We start from the raw sequence: 14,342 nt of genomic DNA on the forward strand, positions 1-14,342 counted from the left end.
ATGTGGCTGGGAAAGTTTGGAAACCACTGACTTAGTCTAATGCTTTCGATCTGTAATGAGAAAACCAATGCTCAGAGAGGTCAAGTGACTTGCCCAAGGTTATACTGTCAGAGTAGGCAGATAGATATGAACAGGTGGGGGAGCCCCTGAGAAAGGGAGGTCTGGAAAGTCTCACAACCCAGAGACCACCCAAAACATTCACCCTAGATATGAGCAGAGAGGAGGGGAAATATCTACGCAGGAAGGAACACCCCAAGACACCCCTTAAGATGCCCATTCATCACTCTACAGTTAACCTGTGGGAATGTAGCCAGCTGCATGCTAGGGAAAGAAAGCAAAGGAGAAATTCCTACGAGATATGCAGGTGCAATAAATACCAATATACACCCTTCCTGGAGTGGCAGTAATTAGCAACGTCACCATTCGGTAGGATTCATATCCGACACCCGCCCCTGCAGGTTCATCAGCTGACAGTAAGGGAGAGTCCCACAAACCTGGGGTGGGAACTAGGTGGGGCGAAAAGATGGAGACATAAGATAGAGGCAGGAAATTAGACAAAGGTGGAGACTTGAGACAGAGGCAGGAACTTAAAGAGAGTGTGACCTAATAAAAACCGCAAGGCAGAACTCTCTAGCTGCTGGCTCATCTTTCGAGCAGCCTGCTCTGCCTCATCTTTCAGAGTGTACTGTCTCTGCTGCTACCTCACTCTTGCTGTGAATACTGCTGCTTCCCAGGCAGACCTGCTAGCTCCTCTCTTGGAGTCTACTTCAATAAACTCCCAGGCCAGGCGCGGTGGCTCACACCTGTAATCCTAACACTTTGGGAGGCCGAGGCAGATGGATCATGAAGTCAGGAGATCGAGATCATCCTGCCTAACACAGTGAAACCCCGTCTCTACTAAAAATACAAAAAATTAGCTGGGCGTGGTGGCACATGCCTGTAGTCCCAGCTACTTGAAAGGCTGAGGCAGGAGAATCGCTTGGACCCGGGAGGTGGATTGGAGGTTGCAGTGAGCCGAGATCGCACCACTGCACTCCAGCCTGGGAGACAGAGTGAGACTCTGTCACAAAATAAATAAATAAATAAATACAATCCCTGCTCTTTATTTTCCTTCAGTAAACCTTTTGCTTACATTACTACTTGGTCTCTTGGCCGAATTCTCCCAAGTAAGACTAAGAATTGAGGACTCTACATTTCCCGGTGACAACAAAGCTGATAGGTGTAGGAGGCAGTTTGGAGCATGCACTCCCAAAATGGACAGACCTGAGCTTTTATCCCATCTTTATGGTGTTCATCTTTTCCCACCTTAGTGCCCCTGAGGGTTGTGGCCAGGCCACTCTTCTCTCTATGCATCTGGCAGCCTTTGGACCCTAGAGTGTCTGCAATGAGCCAGCATTGGCCACGAGGATCTGGAGGCCCCAAAGCCCTGCCTGGATCACCGTAGTAGGGAGGAAGAGCAGGAGAGGCAGAGATGGGACTGGAAGCCTGGGCTTGGGGTCTTTCTGTGGATCCTGCGCTCTGACTTGGGTATACATCTGGGGAGGGCCTGCTTTTCCTCCAAGAGGGGCGGGAGTAGGTTCCAGAGGAGGGAACATGGACTGCACTGCTGCTCCTGCTACCATCAGTGCTCTCCCTGCCCTTGGGTCTCAGAGAAGCAGCCATGGCAGATATAGGGAGGGAAGCTTGCCAGACCCTCTCAGCCGTGTTTGCCCCTCTTACCCAGCCTCTGCTCTCCTGGGATTGGTTTTACTAGATACCTCTGTGTCTACATTTTCTTCCTATACTTCCATTCCATTTTCCTTCCTTTAGAAGACTGTCCTCTGAAAATAGAGATGGATTTTGCCAGGACTGACTCCCAACTTAATCCCACCTTTCTTCTGCTTCCTCTTAATGGGTGCCTGGCCCACATTCCTTGGCAGGGACATTCAGAGGCTATGCCAGTGCGATCAAAAATTATATGGCCAGGTCACAGGTTGGCTTTGGAAAATGGGCGTTTTCCAATGTATGTGAAGATTTCTTTGGCGTTCCTGACTGCTCCTGTAGAGACAATTTAAAATGCATCTTGTCCCCTCCACCCTGAAGGCCAAGGCCAAGGATGAGGGTGAGAGATGACACTGGGCTTTGGCAGGGCTTCCCTTCCTCTCTGGGAGGGGGGAGCGGACACAGGTGAGAAAGGTGGGGTGTAATGAAGGTGGGTACAGGAGAGGGGGAAGGGGCTTTGGGAACAATCCTTTCTTCCCCTCCTCAGCTCCCAGGAGGCTGGCCAACTCCCTGGAGGGGGACAAGGAGGAGGAACCAAGAGGAGCTGGAGTGAGGGAATAAGGAGGACAGGGATTTCTAGAAGGCCCTGTGAGCAGAGACACCGATGAGCTCTCAGATGGAGCTGGCCCCTTCCCTTAGCCCTCTTCCTGCTTTCCCATCTGGGACCAACAGCAGAGGGCCTCCTGAGAAGCCCACCCCTTCCCAGGTGTTGGGTCAGACAGGCCTGGAGTGAGAGTCCCTGGAATTCCATTTGGGGGAAGGGAGAGAACCTTCCTGACTCAGTTAGTGGGAGTGAGCCCATGACCTACTTCACAGGTGGTTTGCAGCCTTTTAAAGTGAGGTCATGTCTGTAAATGTTGGCTTTCTTATGATCCTTCACCCCTCCCTATCCACCCCTGCCTCCCTGGGGCTTTGCTGAGCAATTATTGTGGCCAGTGTCCTGTGGGGCTAGTGTAAGGATCTCAAAAACCCTCTTGTTCCTGGAGTAGCGGATGCTCACGACTGAGAAATGGGGAAGAGGAATCTCAGCCATTGGCAGGCAAGGCCTCAGCCCCTCCTTTCTCGGCCATTTTCAGTTGGAACATTCTGAGGCTTGAGACAGGAAGGGGGAAGCCATGTGAACAGGTAAGCAGTGCAGGAGGGCCTGAGGCCCCACCCCTTTAGGGCAGTGCAGAAGCAGCCTGAGGCCCTGCCTCAATGCTTGGAGTGGGGCACTGAGGTGGAGGGGCACTGAGGTGGAGGGGCCCCAGAAGCCAAAGGCAGAGGTCCCCAGGTCCGGCCAAAGACAACAGCGTGCTGCTGAGTGGAGGGCTCTGGTAATTCACAAGCGGATTTTACAAAGAGCTCACAACTTTGTCAAGAAAAGACCTTGAGGAAGATTGTGTCTAGATATATATCCAAGAGGTCAAATCCTTTTCTGAAGCAGAACCATTTTTTAAAAAGTTACTCTTGGGGTTCCCATCTGCCCAGGGAAAGTGCACAAACAGCAGAGAGCAGGCTGGAGGGATGGCCAGATGCTGCTGGCAGGCTCCTTGCTCACGGGGGAGGAGGGGTGTGGGAGCCTGACACAGCCCTGCAAGCATGTGAGTGTGTATGTGTATGTAAAGATCTTTTGCAATTCATAAGAGATAAGGAATTTCTCTGGGGCCTTTTATTTCTAGCCATGCCTCTGGGAGGGGTATGTAGGTAGAATCAACTATGGGGCCCTTATCAGGAAAGGGGGTGGGGGAGGCTGGAGATGGGGTAGATGAAGCTGATGTGAGAAAAGAGATTCTCAGAATTCTAGAGTTGGAAAGGGGCCTTGGGGTCATGGGACTCAGCACCTCCTATCTCAGATGGGAAAACTGGGTTCCGGAAAAGCTCAGTGACAGGCCGAAATCAGAGCACGCAGCAAGTTAGTAGCAGAGCTGGGACAAGAATCCATGGCCCTGCTTCCTATCCACACAATGCCTCTCAAATTGGAAAGGGCACTGCAGGTGGTGTGGGAAGGCAGGGAGGCAGGGAGCCAAGTAGCTGGGCAGGGACCCACCCATGACCCCCTGGCTGCGAACCTTCAGTGGGAGGCCTGTGGTCCTGTTGGATCAGTCCCGCCTCTTTCTAGGCCAGATCCATCAAGGACCTCCCAGCTCACCAGCTGAACCATCCACCCATGCCAACTGTGGGCCCTGGGTCAGGCTAGCAGCATGGTTTGGCAGGAGGACCCACCTCCCCTGAGCCTCAAGGCTAATAAGAGGGGATGAGGTGAGGCTGCCCCCCGTAAGCAGGCCATGGTCTGAGGTGAGGACGGCCTTACCTGACAGGAGGCGAGATCTATGGACAGAGAGCACCAGGAGGGGCGATGCTGGCTACTCATGTGGCTGAGGTGTGACTAAGGGACCGGCAGGTTCTGCCCCAAGGTGCCACATATGGAGGAGCTGATCTGAGATTCTCTTCCACCTCTGTGCTGTAAGGCAGGGGCTGCTGCTGAAGTCCTCAGGTCATCAGGAAGATGCAGATTCCACCTGTACCAGAGGGCTGCCACCCACCGGGGCAGGGGACACTCTGAAGGAAGAGAGTCCTGCTGCTTGGAAGAAATTCTGAGTGTCCAGCTGGGGGCAGCAAGGGAGTCTAGACCATAAGTGGAGGTGAAGGAGAATTGGAGAGTGGGCCGAATAAGGGAAGGCACTGCCTTTAGTCCTCTGGTTTGGGGAAGAGGCAGGGGGAGGTGTCTGAGGAGCTGTGTGTACTGGCTGTGGGATCATGACATCAGAGGAGGGCAGGGGACAAGCAGCATTGGTTGCTGGTTGACAGGGATCAGTGGAGAAGAGGGCACAGCCCTTTTGGGGTCTCACAGGATTGTAGTCAAACCACCAGGGAGAGGCCACAGGCTCCCAATGGGTGGGGGATGGCCATCTCTGGGTCTTTGCAGTCTTGCAAAGTCAAGCAGGAGTCTGTGTAAGCTTGACTTTTTAGGGTCCTGCCTTGCTAGGAAACTGGCTTGGGTGGGGGAGGCAGGGGTCGGGGTCTTCACAGAGGATGTGCAAAACAGGCCAGGGACATGGGCAGGTGGGTAAATGTCTTCTCCGGGCCAAAGGAGGTGAAGGTGTATGTCCAGGCTCAACCAGCAGGTGGCGCAGGGGACTGCACACAGACGACAAACTCCTCAGGCTCCCAGGAGAAACACAGCCTGGCTCGGGACCACAGGGTGTTTCAGAGGTTCTGAAGATGCTCAGCGAACCCGGATGCATTTACAAGCAAAGAACACAGACGACAAGGTCTTCTCTCTAAAGGTAATGCCAGTGAGAACCAGGGCCTGAGGATGCACCCCAGAAACAGACTGACTGCAGCAACGGGATGCATCGTGCCACGACTGAAGTCATGTTAGAATTCACATGGAGTATGCTGCTTTTAAGAGATGAAGGACTGAGGTGGGGGATGGAGAAAAATGAAGGGACTTAAATGATCACCTACTCGGTGCCAGCTGCTCTACCTACATTGTCTCTTCCAATCATCCCAGCCTCTCTGCAAGGCAGGTACTGTTATTATACCTGTGTTACAAATGAGGGAAACTGGGGGTCATACAGAATGAGTGACCTGTCCATAGTCACACATTAGTGAGGAATGTTGAGGACGCAGGTCTGTCTGGCACCAAACTCTGTGTTCTTACTAATTCTCCTGCAAGAGGGGAGACCTGTATCCTCACTCCAGAGGAAAGCACCTGTCTGATGGGGTTCACAGTCTAAATGAGATGATCCTGGCTTATGCAAAACACATGGCTGATTGACGGAGGCAGCATAATCATGCCAGAGCTGGAAGAGGGGCTTGGGGTCAAACAAGACCCCCTGCTAGATGCCTTAGGCAACCAAAGAGTGCTGGTGACTGTGGGGTGTGGGGAGCCAGTAGCCAAGAAGTGGCTCTGGCAGCCAAGAAGTGTTGCCCTCGCCCGATGTCTGATATCTCAGCTCTTGTCCTTTGGGTGAGAAGGGCTGTCACTGGGTGGGTTGGAAAGGCTGTTCAGAAGACAGTTGTTTGCAAGAGAAGAAAAAGAAATGGTTTGTTGAGCTGAGGGCAGCCAAAGAGATGAAGAGATGGCAACTGAAGGTGGGCAGAGACAGATGCCTTAAAGGAGAAAGCAGAAGCTGTTGCTGAACAGGGGGAAAGAGCCAAGGTGGGGAGCTGAGGCTGGGATACATGGTGAGGAGTCCCCTGGATTGCAGGGCAAGGGATGGGGAAAGGCTCTTATGAGAAGTGGGGTAGGGGAGCAGTCCAGTGCAACACTGCACCCCAGAGTCCAGCTGTCTGAGATGGCAACTGGGGGGCCTGGCCAAGATGACAGGAGGGGATGCAGGGCAGAAGGGCACCTGGTAAAGTGAATGGAGGAGAAGGGGAATGGCAGTGTGCAGGGGAGGAGAAACCTGGTCCACTGTCACCAGGGCATGAGAAGAGAATGAGGCTTCCTCGGGAGCTGCCTTCACCACGCCTACCACCTGCGTGGCCTGTTCAGGTCCCTGCCCTGAAGGAGCTGCTGGCTGCTTAGTCACTCAGTGGCCCTGAGCCAGCCACTCAGCATTTGAAAGATGAGAGAGAGTTAGAAGACACTGACTCCCCCATCCAGATCTGCCATCCAGTGGTCACATCGTCCGCTTCAAACCCATTTCTGAGACGCCTCCAATGTTAACTGAGTCTCATCCTGAGGCCATCAGTATCTAGGATGTTCTGAAACACAGCTTGAAAGGAAGAACTTAGGAAGAGTCGTCAGAGCAGAGGGGCCAGGAATATTAAATCTGACCACAGCAAGGAGAAAGGGACATGCCCAGGAGCGGGCAGGTGTCCAGAAAGAGCCTACAGCAGGTTTCTCCAGGGAGCCAGGCGCAGTGCCAGAGTATAGGCAGACACACTCCTGCCACACTGACTCAGGCATACTGGGTAGACAGGAACACGCCCAGGTTTTAGGGAAAACTGACGTTGTTTCCAGCTGGGTCTGCCTATTACCAACAAACATAGGATTTGCATTTGCTGCAAAATGTCTGAAAGAGTAGCAGGAGGAGAAGGAAAGACTGGGAGAGCTTGTTCGGGCGAGAAGAAACACAGCTGCTGTCTCCACACCCACATCTCTTCCATCCAAGGATGTCAGAGCCCCACCACTGGCTGCTGATTAAAGCTCCTGGCTGCCTGCCAGGGAGGCTGCTGCTGGGGGAGGTGCTCAGGTTGCCAAGGGGCAGCAGCAGCTGGAGCCAGCCAGACACCGGCCAAGAGGTGGTCTTGGCTGCAAGTCCAGTGCCTGCTCAGCCCCTCATGTTCGTAAGTGCTGGCTACTTCCCTGAAGCCACATAAACCTTTAATCCTATGGAAATGGAGAGGCAAGGGACCTAGGAGTCTCAGCTCCCATGTTCAGCCCTAGCGAGATGCTCAGTCCCTTTCTCCAGGGCTGCTGGCTGCACAGGCAGTGCTGGAAGTCTACGCGCAAGAAAGGCATCTGTGAGCTGCCCTTGGGGAAGAGAGCTTTCCCTGGCTTCCTGACGAGAAGGCTGATAACGAGGGGCACCCAGCAGCTGCTTTCTGGAGTGACCTGGCATCCCAGGGTCCCCTCTGCACTACAGCCTGGATCTAGCCTTGGGGCTTGGAGGCAGGCAGGGTATGTTTATCCCACACAGTGAGCCCTAGCAAAGGCAATTAGGAGCACCAATCCCTTTCAGGGACGTCACACATGGCATCACCGCAGCCCTGCTGAGGGAGTTCTCAGAGAAGTTCACACTTCACTTCCCAAAACCAGATTCAGGCACAGTGGACAGGAAGATGCGCAGGGCTGTGCACTGGGGACCTTTAGCCTGGGGGCACTTGCAGCATCATCAATACCATTTCTTCTCCATGCAATCTGCTTCCTTCTCTCCCAGGAGAAAACAGCCTCTCACCACACATGTTATACTGGGGCTTCTGAGGCACCCAGAGCCTGGGAGGTGGGGGATGTTCAGCAGGACCCCCAAGTCCTTCCCAGGGCCACAGCCCCAGGTGAAGCGGAGACGCTTAGTCTGGAGCAGGTCTGCCTGCCCACTGCCGAGGGCTCCCTTGCAGACCTGGGCCTCCTTCAGGGCACTATCCTTACCGTAACAGAGGTGCAGCCCCACCTCTAGTACCCCACAGGGACAAAGGCAAACACCCCAGACCTTTACTACTTCTTTCCCATCTCCTGTCTCACACCAGTGGGTACCTGAGACCAACCAGGTACCATAGCACTAAGCACCAGGCAAGAGGAAAGTGGTGAAAACCACCTCTCCCAGCCCCTCCCTGTAATTTGCTAAATTGCTGACATACAGGAATGTTCCAGACTTTCGGTAATTCTCCAGAGAAGGCTTTATAAGAGTGTGGAGACTCAGGGGATTAGGTGGTTTTTATCTAAAATCATGCGGGAAGTTTCCAATAGAATTGAGGACTAGAACCCAGATGTCCTGACTTCCCCTCCAGCAGTTTTGTCTTTTGTGAGTGAGGTCTTGTTTCTTCTGCCTGGCCTCCCATGCACTTACCTGTATGAATGGATTGGCCTTTACCAGAACGTGCTCTAATGTGAAAAGGCAAGAGGTGAGGGAAGGCGGTGGGACCGTGCAGTGATGTGCTTAAGAGGCTGATGTGTGGGATGGCAGCTCCAGTCACCACGTGCACACACACGCAGGGAAGGGGAGGACTGGGGTGGGGTGCCGCCCTGTGGTGTGCAGCTGTCCAGACAGGAGCAGGGGTGCCTGGTCCACTCCCATCAGTTCCCCCCAGCAGGAAGCCGACATGCACAGTGAGGGGTTGTACATGAAGCAACACTGCATGGATCTATTCTGTAGGGCACCGACACCAGACCACACACAGAGGACCAGCAGGAGAGCCACCGTCCCCCAGGACTATCCCAGAGGGGAGGCGCAGCCATTGGCCATCCCTCCTTGGGAAAGGCCTGCGGTTCTGTGAAGGGGTAGTCCCAGGCAGGCTGGAGGCACCAGCCGCTGGGCTTGCGAGGAGCCTTCTAGAGCCAGGTTGGGCTTTCCCGACAGGCTCTGTCCTCTTTCTTGCATCGAAGGCGGATGGGGTATTAGGCCCTCCCTCTGAGGTTTGTGGATCCCCATGAGAACTTAACAAAAGGCTCAGAAGGGAGCAGCAGCAGGAAATCTGTGCGCGAGGCCTTGGGTCTGGTGTTCATTTGAGTCACCATCTGGTTTCTTTCTGGTACCGGGCACAGGCCAGTCTTCCCATCTGCTGGAGTGGCTGGCTCTCCGGAAAGGGTCTCAAATGTGGGCTCACTTCTTCCCCCAAAGAGATCATCAGGTGCAAACAGATTTTATTCCCCCCAACCCAGTGACATTCAGGTGTTGGCTGGAGGCGGCTCTGATGCACAAGTAATTACATTTGCACAGACACACACGACACAGACAATGGATGGAGTCGCTCTGGTGCTCACAGAGGAGCCCGCACACCAGGACACCGCCACATGCAGACACACAGGGACGCACGGCAGAAGCAGGCGGGGGCAGGGCGCAGGGTGCAGGGTGCAGGGATGGCCCCAGCCCGTGTCTGCAGTCTGTGCCGGGCCCCCAGAGTTTGCTCTCCTTCTGGCAGGGGCTGTTGTTGGGAAAAAGGGGCTGGGACACAGTCCACCACAGACAGGGAGGCGACCCCACATGCGACGACGGGAGCTTCGGAGGGAACTTCTGGGAGAGACCCTTCAGCAGGAGTCCAGCAGTGCCCTCTGCTGGGCATGGTGGGCTGGTGCAGCTAGGAAAGGGAGGCCTCTGGCCAGACTGGAGGCCACAGAGGGGTGTGTGTGTGCGTGTGTGGGTGTGTGTGTGGGTGTGTGGGTGTGTGTGTGGGTGTGTGTGCGTGCGCGCGCATGTGGCGGGTGGGGGGGGCGGGGAGGGCATCTGTCTCTCTCAGAGGGTGAGAGGGGCTGAAAAAGGGAGGCCTCACTATCTGTACATGTTTCTGGGGGTGACTGGTGTACCAGAAACTTCCATCTGGAATGCCAGTCTTCCTAACCTCACCCCCAGGTTCAGGCGGGCTCACGGGACACCTGGAGAAGTGGGCTGCAGGAAGGATCTGTGGCTCCCTTGACCCCCAGTGCAGCCTGCCACAGCGGGGACATGCAGGGGGAAGTCATGCAAGCCATGTGCTGAATTCTTGCTTTCTTCTCAGTCAGCTGCTCCCCAGAGCAGTTCCCTAAGCCTGGGTGACAGCCTCCCAGGCTCCCTGCACTGACCCCACGGGGTCTTAAGGGGCCTGCTCCAGGTAAGGTCCTGAGGTGCATGCCCTGAGCCTCTGGCAGCTGCTGTCTTGGGCTCTCCCTGTCCCTTGAGCCAGGCCTCTGGTTCATCCTCCTTTCCTACAGGTTGGGGGGCTGACCTCTGTTACTCAAAGCCCTGGGATTCTCCTCAATTTTGCAGGCTTCCTTCAAGTCTGTTCTTGTCCCAGAACCAGCTCCATATCCAGACTCGCTGACCCACAGGCCTCAGGCCAGGTCGGTGGAAAGAGGAGAGGGCTCTGCATAGGGGGAAAGAATCGCCTACATGGATGGGCACCCCCATTTCACCACCGAAGATGCCTGCAGTGGGGCAGGTGGGATGGGACAGCCGAGTAGTTGCTGTACGTGTGTGTGAGTGTGGGTGTGTGTGTGGGGGTGTGGTGTGTGGGGGGTGTGGTGTGTGTGCGAGTGTGTGTGTGTGTGTGTGTCTGTGTGTGGGGAGGTTGTGGTGTGTGCATGTGGGTGTGTGGGGGTGTGGTGTGCGTATGAGTGTGTACGTGTGTGTCGGTGTGAGTGTGTGGATGCGTGTGGGGTGTGGTGTGTGTGGGGTGTGGTGTGTGTGCGTATGTGTCTGAGTGTGTATGTGTGTGTGTGGGTGTGTGTGAGGTGTGTGTGTATGGGGGTGTGGTGTGTGTTTATGAGTATGTGTGTGTGGGTGTGTGGATGCGTGTATGGGGATGTGGTGTGGGTGCATGTGGGTGGGTGTGGTGTGTTTGTATGTGTATTTGTGTGTATGAGTGTGTATGTGGGTGTGTGGTTGTGCGTGAGGTGTATGTATATATGGGGTGTGTGGTGTGTGTGCATGTGGGTATTTGTGTGTGCATGCATGTGTGTGTGGGTGTGTGCATATGTGTAGGTGTGGGTGCAGGGGATGAGTACTGCCTAGAGGAAGGAGTTGGAAAATGGGGAAAAGGACAGTGTACAGAAATGCACTAATCATCTCTGGCTAGTGTTTCCCCTCATGTAAATGGTGATATATTTATACAATAAAATTTATTAGATTAGATAAAACAAAACTAATAACGTCATGTCACTGGGCTGGCCTGTTTCCTCTGCGCTGAGGGGAGGAGTGGAGAAGGCTAGTGCTCTCATGAAGAACACCTCAATGAGGACGTAGCCTGCTCTGCTGGGAGGTGGCTGCAGGGATGTGGGGAGGATGGAGGGCGGGGCTGCGCCAGCTCATCTCGCCTTCGCCTGGGCTCTAGTAGGGGTGAGAGGGCTCTGGCTGCAGTGACTCCCAGGAACTAGACAAACGAGACCAGAGACTGACCGGGGACGTTCTCTCGGTAGCCGCATGGTGGGAAACCGGAGCCTCTCCTGCTGTCTCGCCTTCCTCCTCTTGAGGCCTAAGGAAGGCACAGTCTCTCTTTAGAAACAAGCACCCCTCTGAGGCCAGTGCCTCCTGCGAGGCCTGGCTTTTCACCCGCGCCCACAGGGAGTAGCACCAAATAGCTCCCCCTCCAGTCAGCCGGCAGCCTGGATGGTGCTCGGCAAGGAGCCGCCCAGAGACTTCTTCGGAAAAGCCAAGGCAGATTCTTCAGAAGGGAGCCAGGTTCCAGGCAGAATGGCCTGTGGGGCCCGTGTTCAGGTGGCTCCGAGGCGGGGCCTTGCCTGGCAGCCACTGCTCCCAGCCCCCTCCTCCCGCACCAGGCCTTCAGCCCGCCCGTGACTGGGGAAGCAAAAGCTCCTCTGCCCTCATGCTCAGGCACTCTGGGCCTTCCTGACAAGGGTGCCCAGTGTGAGAGGTCAAATGCAACTGGTCCCAATGTCAGGTTTCTGATGAAAGGCACCCCCTACTCCCAGTTGGCAGAGCATTCAGCTCCCTGGACACACAGCCACCACTCACCCAGTCTCCTCTGCGGGTCTCTCTGCAATCTGGCGTTCTTTCAGCTCAAGCTAGAGGAGGAGAAGGCCCAGGGGTCAGAGCAGCCACAGAGGCGAGTTGTGTTCTCAGATGATCTCCCTCTGGACGTAGCCCTGCACCCCCACACGCCCTGGCACTTGTTCCTTCTAGAGTCAGCCCCTTCTGTCTTTTGCATTCGGAGGTCAGTACTTCCTGCTACTTGTCTTTCCTTCCCATTGTCCCTGCTGGCCAAGCCTGTCACACCATTCTAAGTACCTAACAACTGGCCTGGAGTTCTTGACATGAGACCCCTGGGGGCACAGCTGCCACCCTCCTGAGCCTCCCAGCACTGTTCCCTGCTCACCGTGGTGGGCTTCTCCAGGGCAGCAAAGCGCTCTGCCCAGCTGGCCGTGGACTTCTCAAAAGCCTCATGCCTCTTGATGAGCTTCTCCACACTGTCCACTGTGTGTCCAAAGTCCCCGCTGGCCAGGTAGGGCTCCTGGGCAATCAGCCACGCCTCGGCCACAGAGGCATCCCTCGAGAACTGGCACACCTCCAGCACTGCCAGGGGGAACAGGACACAGACCCCCCACAAGGCCCAGGGCCTGTTAGCACCCAATCGTTCACTCCTGATTGGGGCCAGTGGTCAGGCAGGTGGCCTGAATAGGTGTCCCTAGGCCACATGGATACCCTTGCTGCCCGCAGCCACCCCATTCCACACTGGGCCCCTAACCCATCTTCACAATAGTTATATTTTTTTAGAGGGAGGGCTTCAATCTGTCACCCAGGCTGGAGTGCAGTGACGTGATTGTGGCTCATGGCAGCCTCAGCCTCCTGGGTTCAAGTGATCCTCCCATCTCAGCCTCCCATGGGGCTGGGACTATAGGTGTGCACCACCATGCCCAGCTAATTTTTGTTGTTGTTGTAGATAGGGTCTCCCTATGTTGCCCAGGCTGGTCTCAAACTCCTGAGCTCAAGCAGTCCTCCTGCCTTGGCCTCCCAAAGTGCTGGGATTATAGATGTCACCTACCATGCCTGGCCCAATAGTTATATTTTTTAAACTATATTTTTCACTAATTAGAACTCTATTTTGAAAACAAAATGTATTTTAGATGTCTCTGAGAAGGAGTCTTCTGCCTTGAACATTCTTCCCAGCCCTTGGCTGTCTCACATGATGCTGGATGAGTGGCCAGGGGACCAGTTGGCCCTTCAGGAGGCTCATAGCTCCTCCCTGAGTGGTGGCTTTTCCCTACCTCTCATCAGCACCCAGCTGAAGGAGGAAGAGCCCGTTTTGTGCTTGACATTCCTCATGAGGAATGTCTGGGATTCATAACAGCCTTACCTCAACCCCTCCCCCAGACCCCCAACCCCTCCCCCAGACCCCCAACCCCTCCCCCGATCAACCCCTCCCCCAGGCCCCCAGCCCCTCCCCGAGGCCCCCAGCCCCTTCCCCAGGCCATAGCTCTGCAGGCATACCAGCCCGGGAATGAGGCTGGGGGCAAGAGGGGTAGAGGATGGGCAGGGAGTAGGGGCACGCTGGCTGGTTAGAGTGAGGCTTCCAGCAGCGTGTCCACTCTGGCCTTCTGCCTGGACCGCTGAGGCCCCTGGCCCCAGAGCTTTGCTGAAGAGCAGTGCTGTGGGGGGCTCTTCTCTAGGCAGTAGTGAAAATCCACCCATTGTGGCACCTCCCCATTCCCCTACTCCCACGGGGGTACTCCTGCCCCTGGGCCCTGGCTCCAGGGCTGTACTCACACATGCGGAGCCGCTCCCAGCGGGCCTCCCACTTCTCATTCATCTCTTTCCTCCTGGACATCACCTGCTGCAGTTTCTCACGGATCTATGGGGAGGAAAGGGATAAAAGCTCAGGCTTGGCTCACCCTTCCCCATCTGAGGCAGTGCGCAGATGGATCCTGCAAAGAATGCCAGGTTTGGTCCTACAGTCCTGGCTTTAAGTCTTGGCCCAACTACTTGCCAGCTGTGTGGCCTGGGGCAAGTTATTTAACCTCTCTGAGGCCCATGCGCCTCTCCTATTAAAGGAGGTCACCAACTCCAAAGTGTGTGCACCTGTGGGTGTTAGGCAGGTTATGAGCCTGCTCTCCTTTACTGAGTGGCCAGCTCCTTAAGGCTGGGAGTGCGCTTGCTGGGGCTCCAAACCCCGGGCCTGTGTGTAGCCCCGATCTCCATAAGTGAGAGCAAGACAAGCTCCTCAGAAAAGCTGCAGCTCTCATCTCCCTCCCAGGAGGCTGCCTGGCTGGCACAGTGGGGACGGAGATGGAAGGGCTCGCTTCCATCCTTGCAATCCCCTCACCTCCTCTGAAGCCTGGTGCTGCCGCTGCAGCAGGGACTCGCCAAGCTCCAGGCAGGCACTGAAGTTCTTGCTCCGGGTTTCAATCTCTGCATTGATACCCTGGTGATACTTCATGAGCAGTTCCACAGAAGAGACATCCCTGGGGCATAGGAGGACAAGGGAAGAAGGGAACTCTGGGT

The 14,342-nt window shown here is 55.3% G+C and overlaps 1 protein-coding gene across 2 annotated transcripts in view; it reads right to left on the bottom strand.

Annotated features, from left to right (window-relative positions):
* Positions 1-14,342, bottom strand: part of SPTB (spectrin beta, erythrocytic) — a 134,010-nt gene that overhangs the window by 9,279 nt on the left and 110,389 nt on the right. For both annotated transcript variants that reach the window (XM_054449862.2, XM_054449860.2), the window contains 5 exons: positions 14,164-14,302; positions 13,608-13,692; positions 12,220-12,416; positions 11,859-11,908; positions 11,283-11,358 (listed from right to left, as the gene is read on the bottom strand). In XM_054449862.2, coding sequence (XP_054305837.2) covers positions 11,283-11,358; positions 11,859-11,908; positions 12,220-12,416; positions 13,608-13,692; positions 14,164-14,302 — 547 coding nt within the window. The remainder of the gene's footprint in view (positions 1-11,282; positions 11,359-11,858; positions 11,909-12,219; positions 12,417-13,607; positions 13,693-14,163; positions 14,303-14,342) is intronic.

The sequence above is a fragment of the Pongo pygmaeus genome, chromosome 15, assembly GCF_028885625.2.
Source record: "Pongo pygmaeus isolate AG05252 chromosome 15, NHGRI_mPonPyg2-v2.0_pri, whole genome shotgun sequence".
Lineage (NCBI taxonomy): Eukaryota > Metazoa > Chordata > Mammalia > Primates > Hominidae > Pongo > Pongo pygmaeus.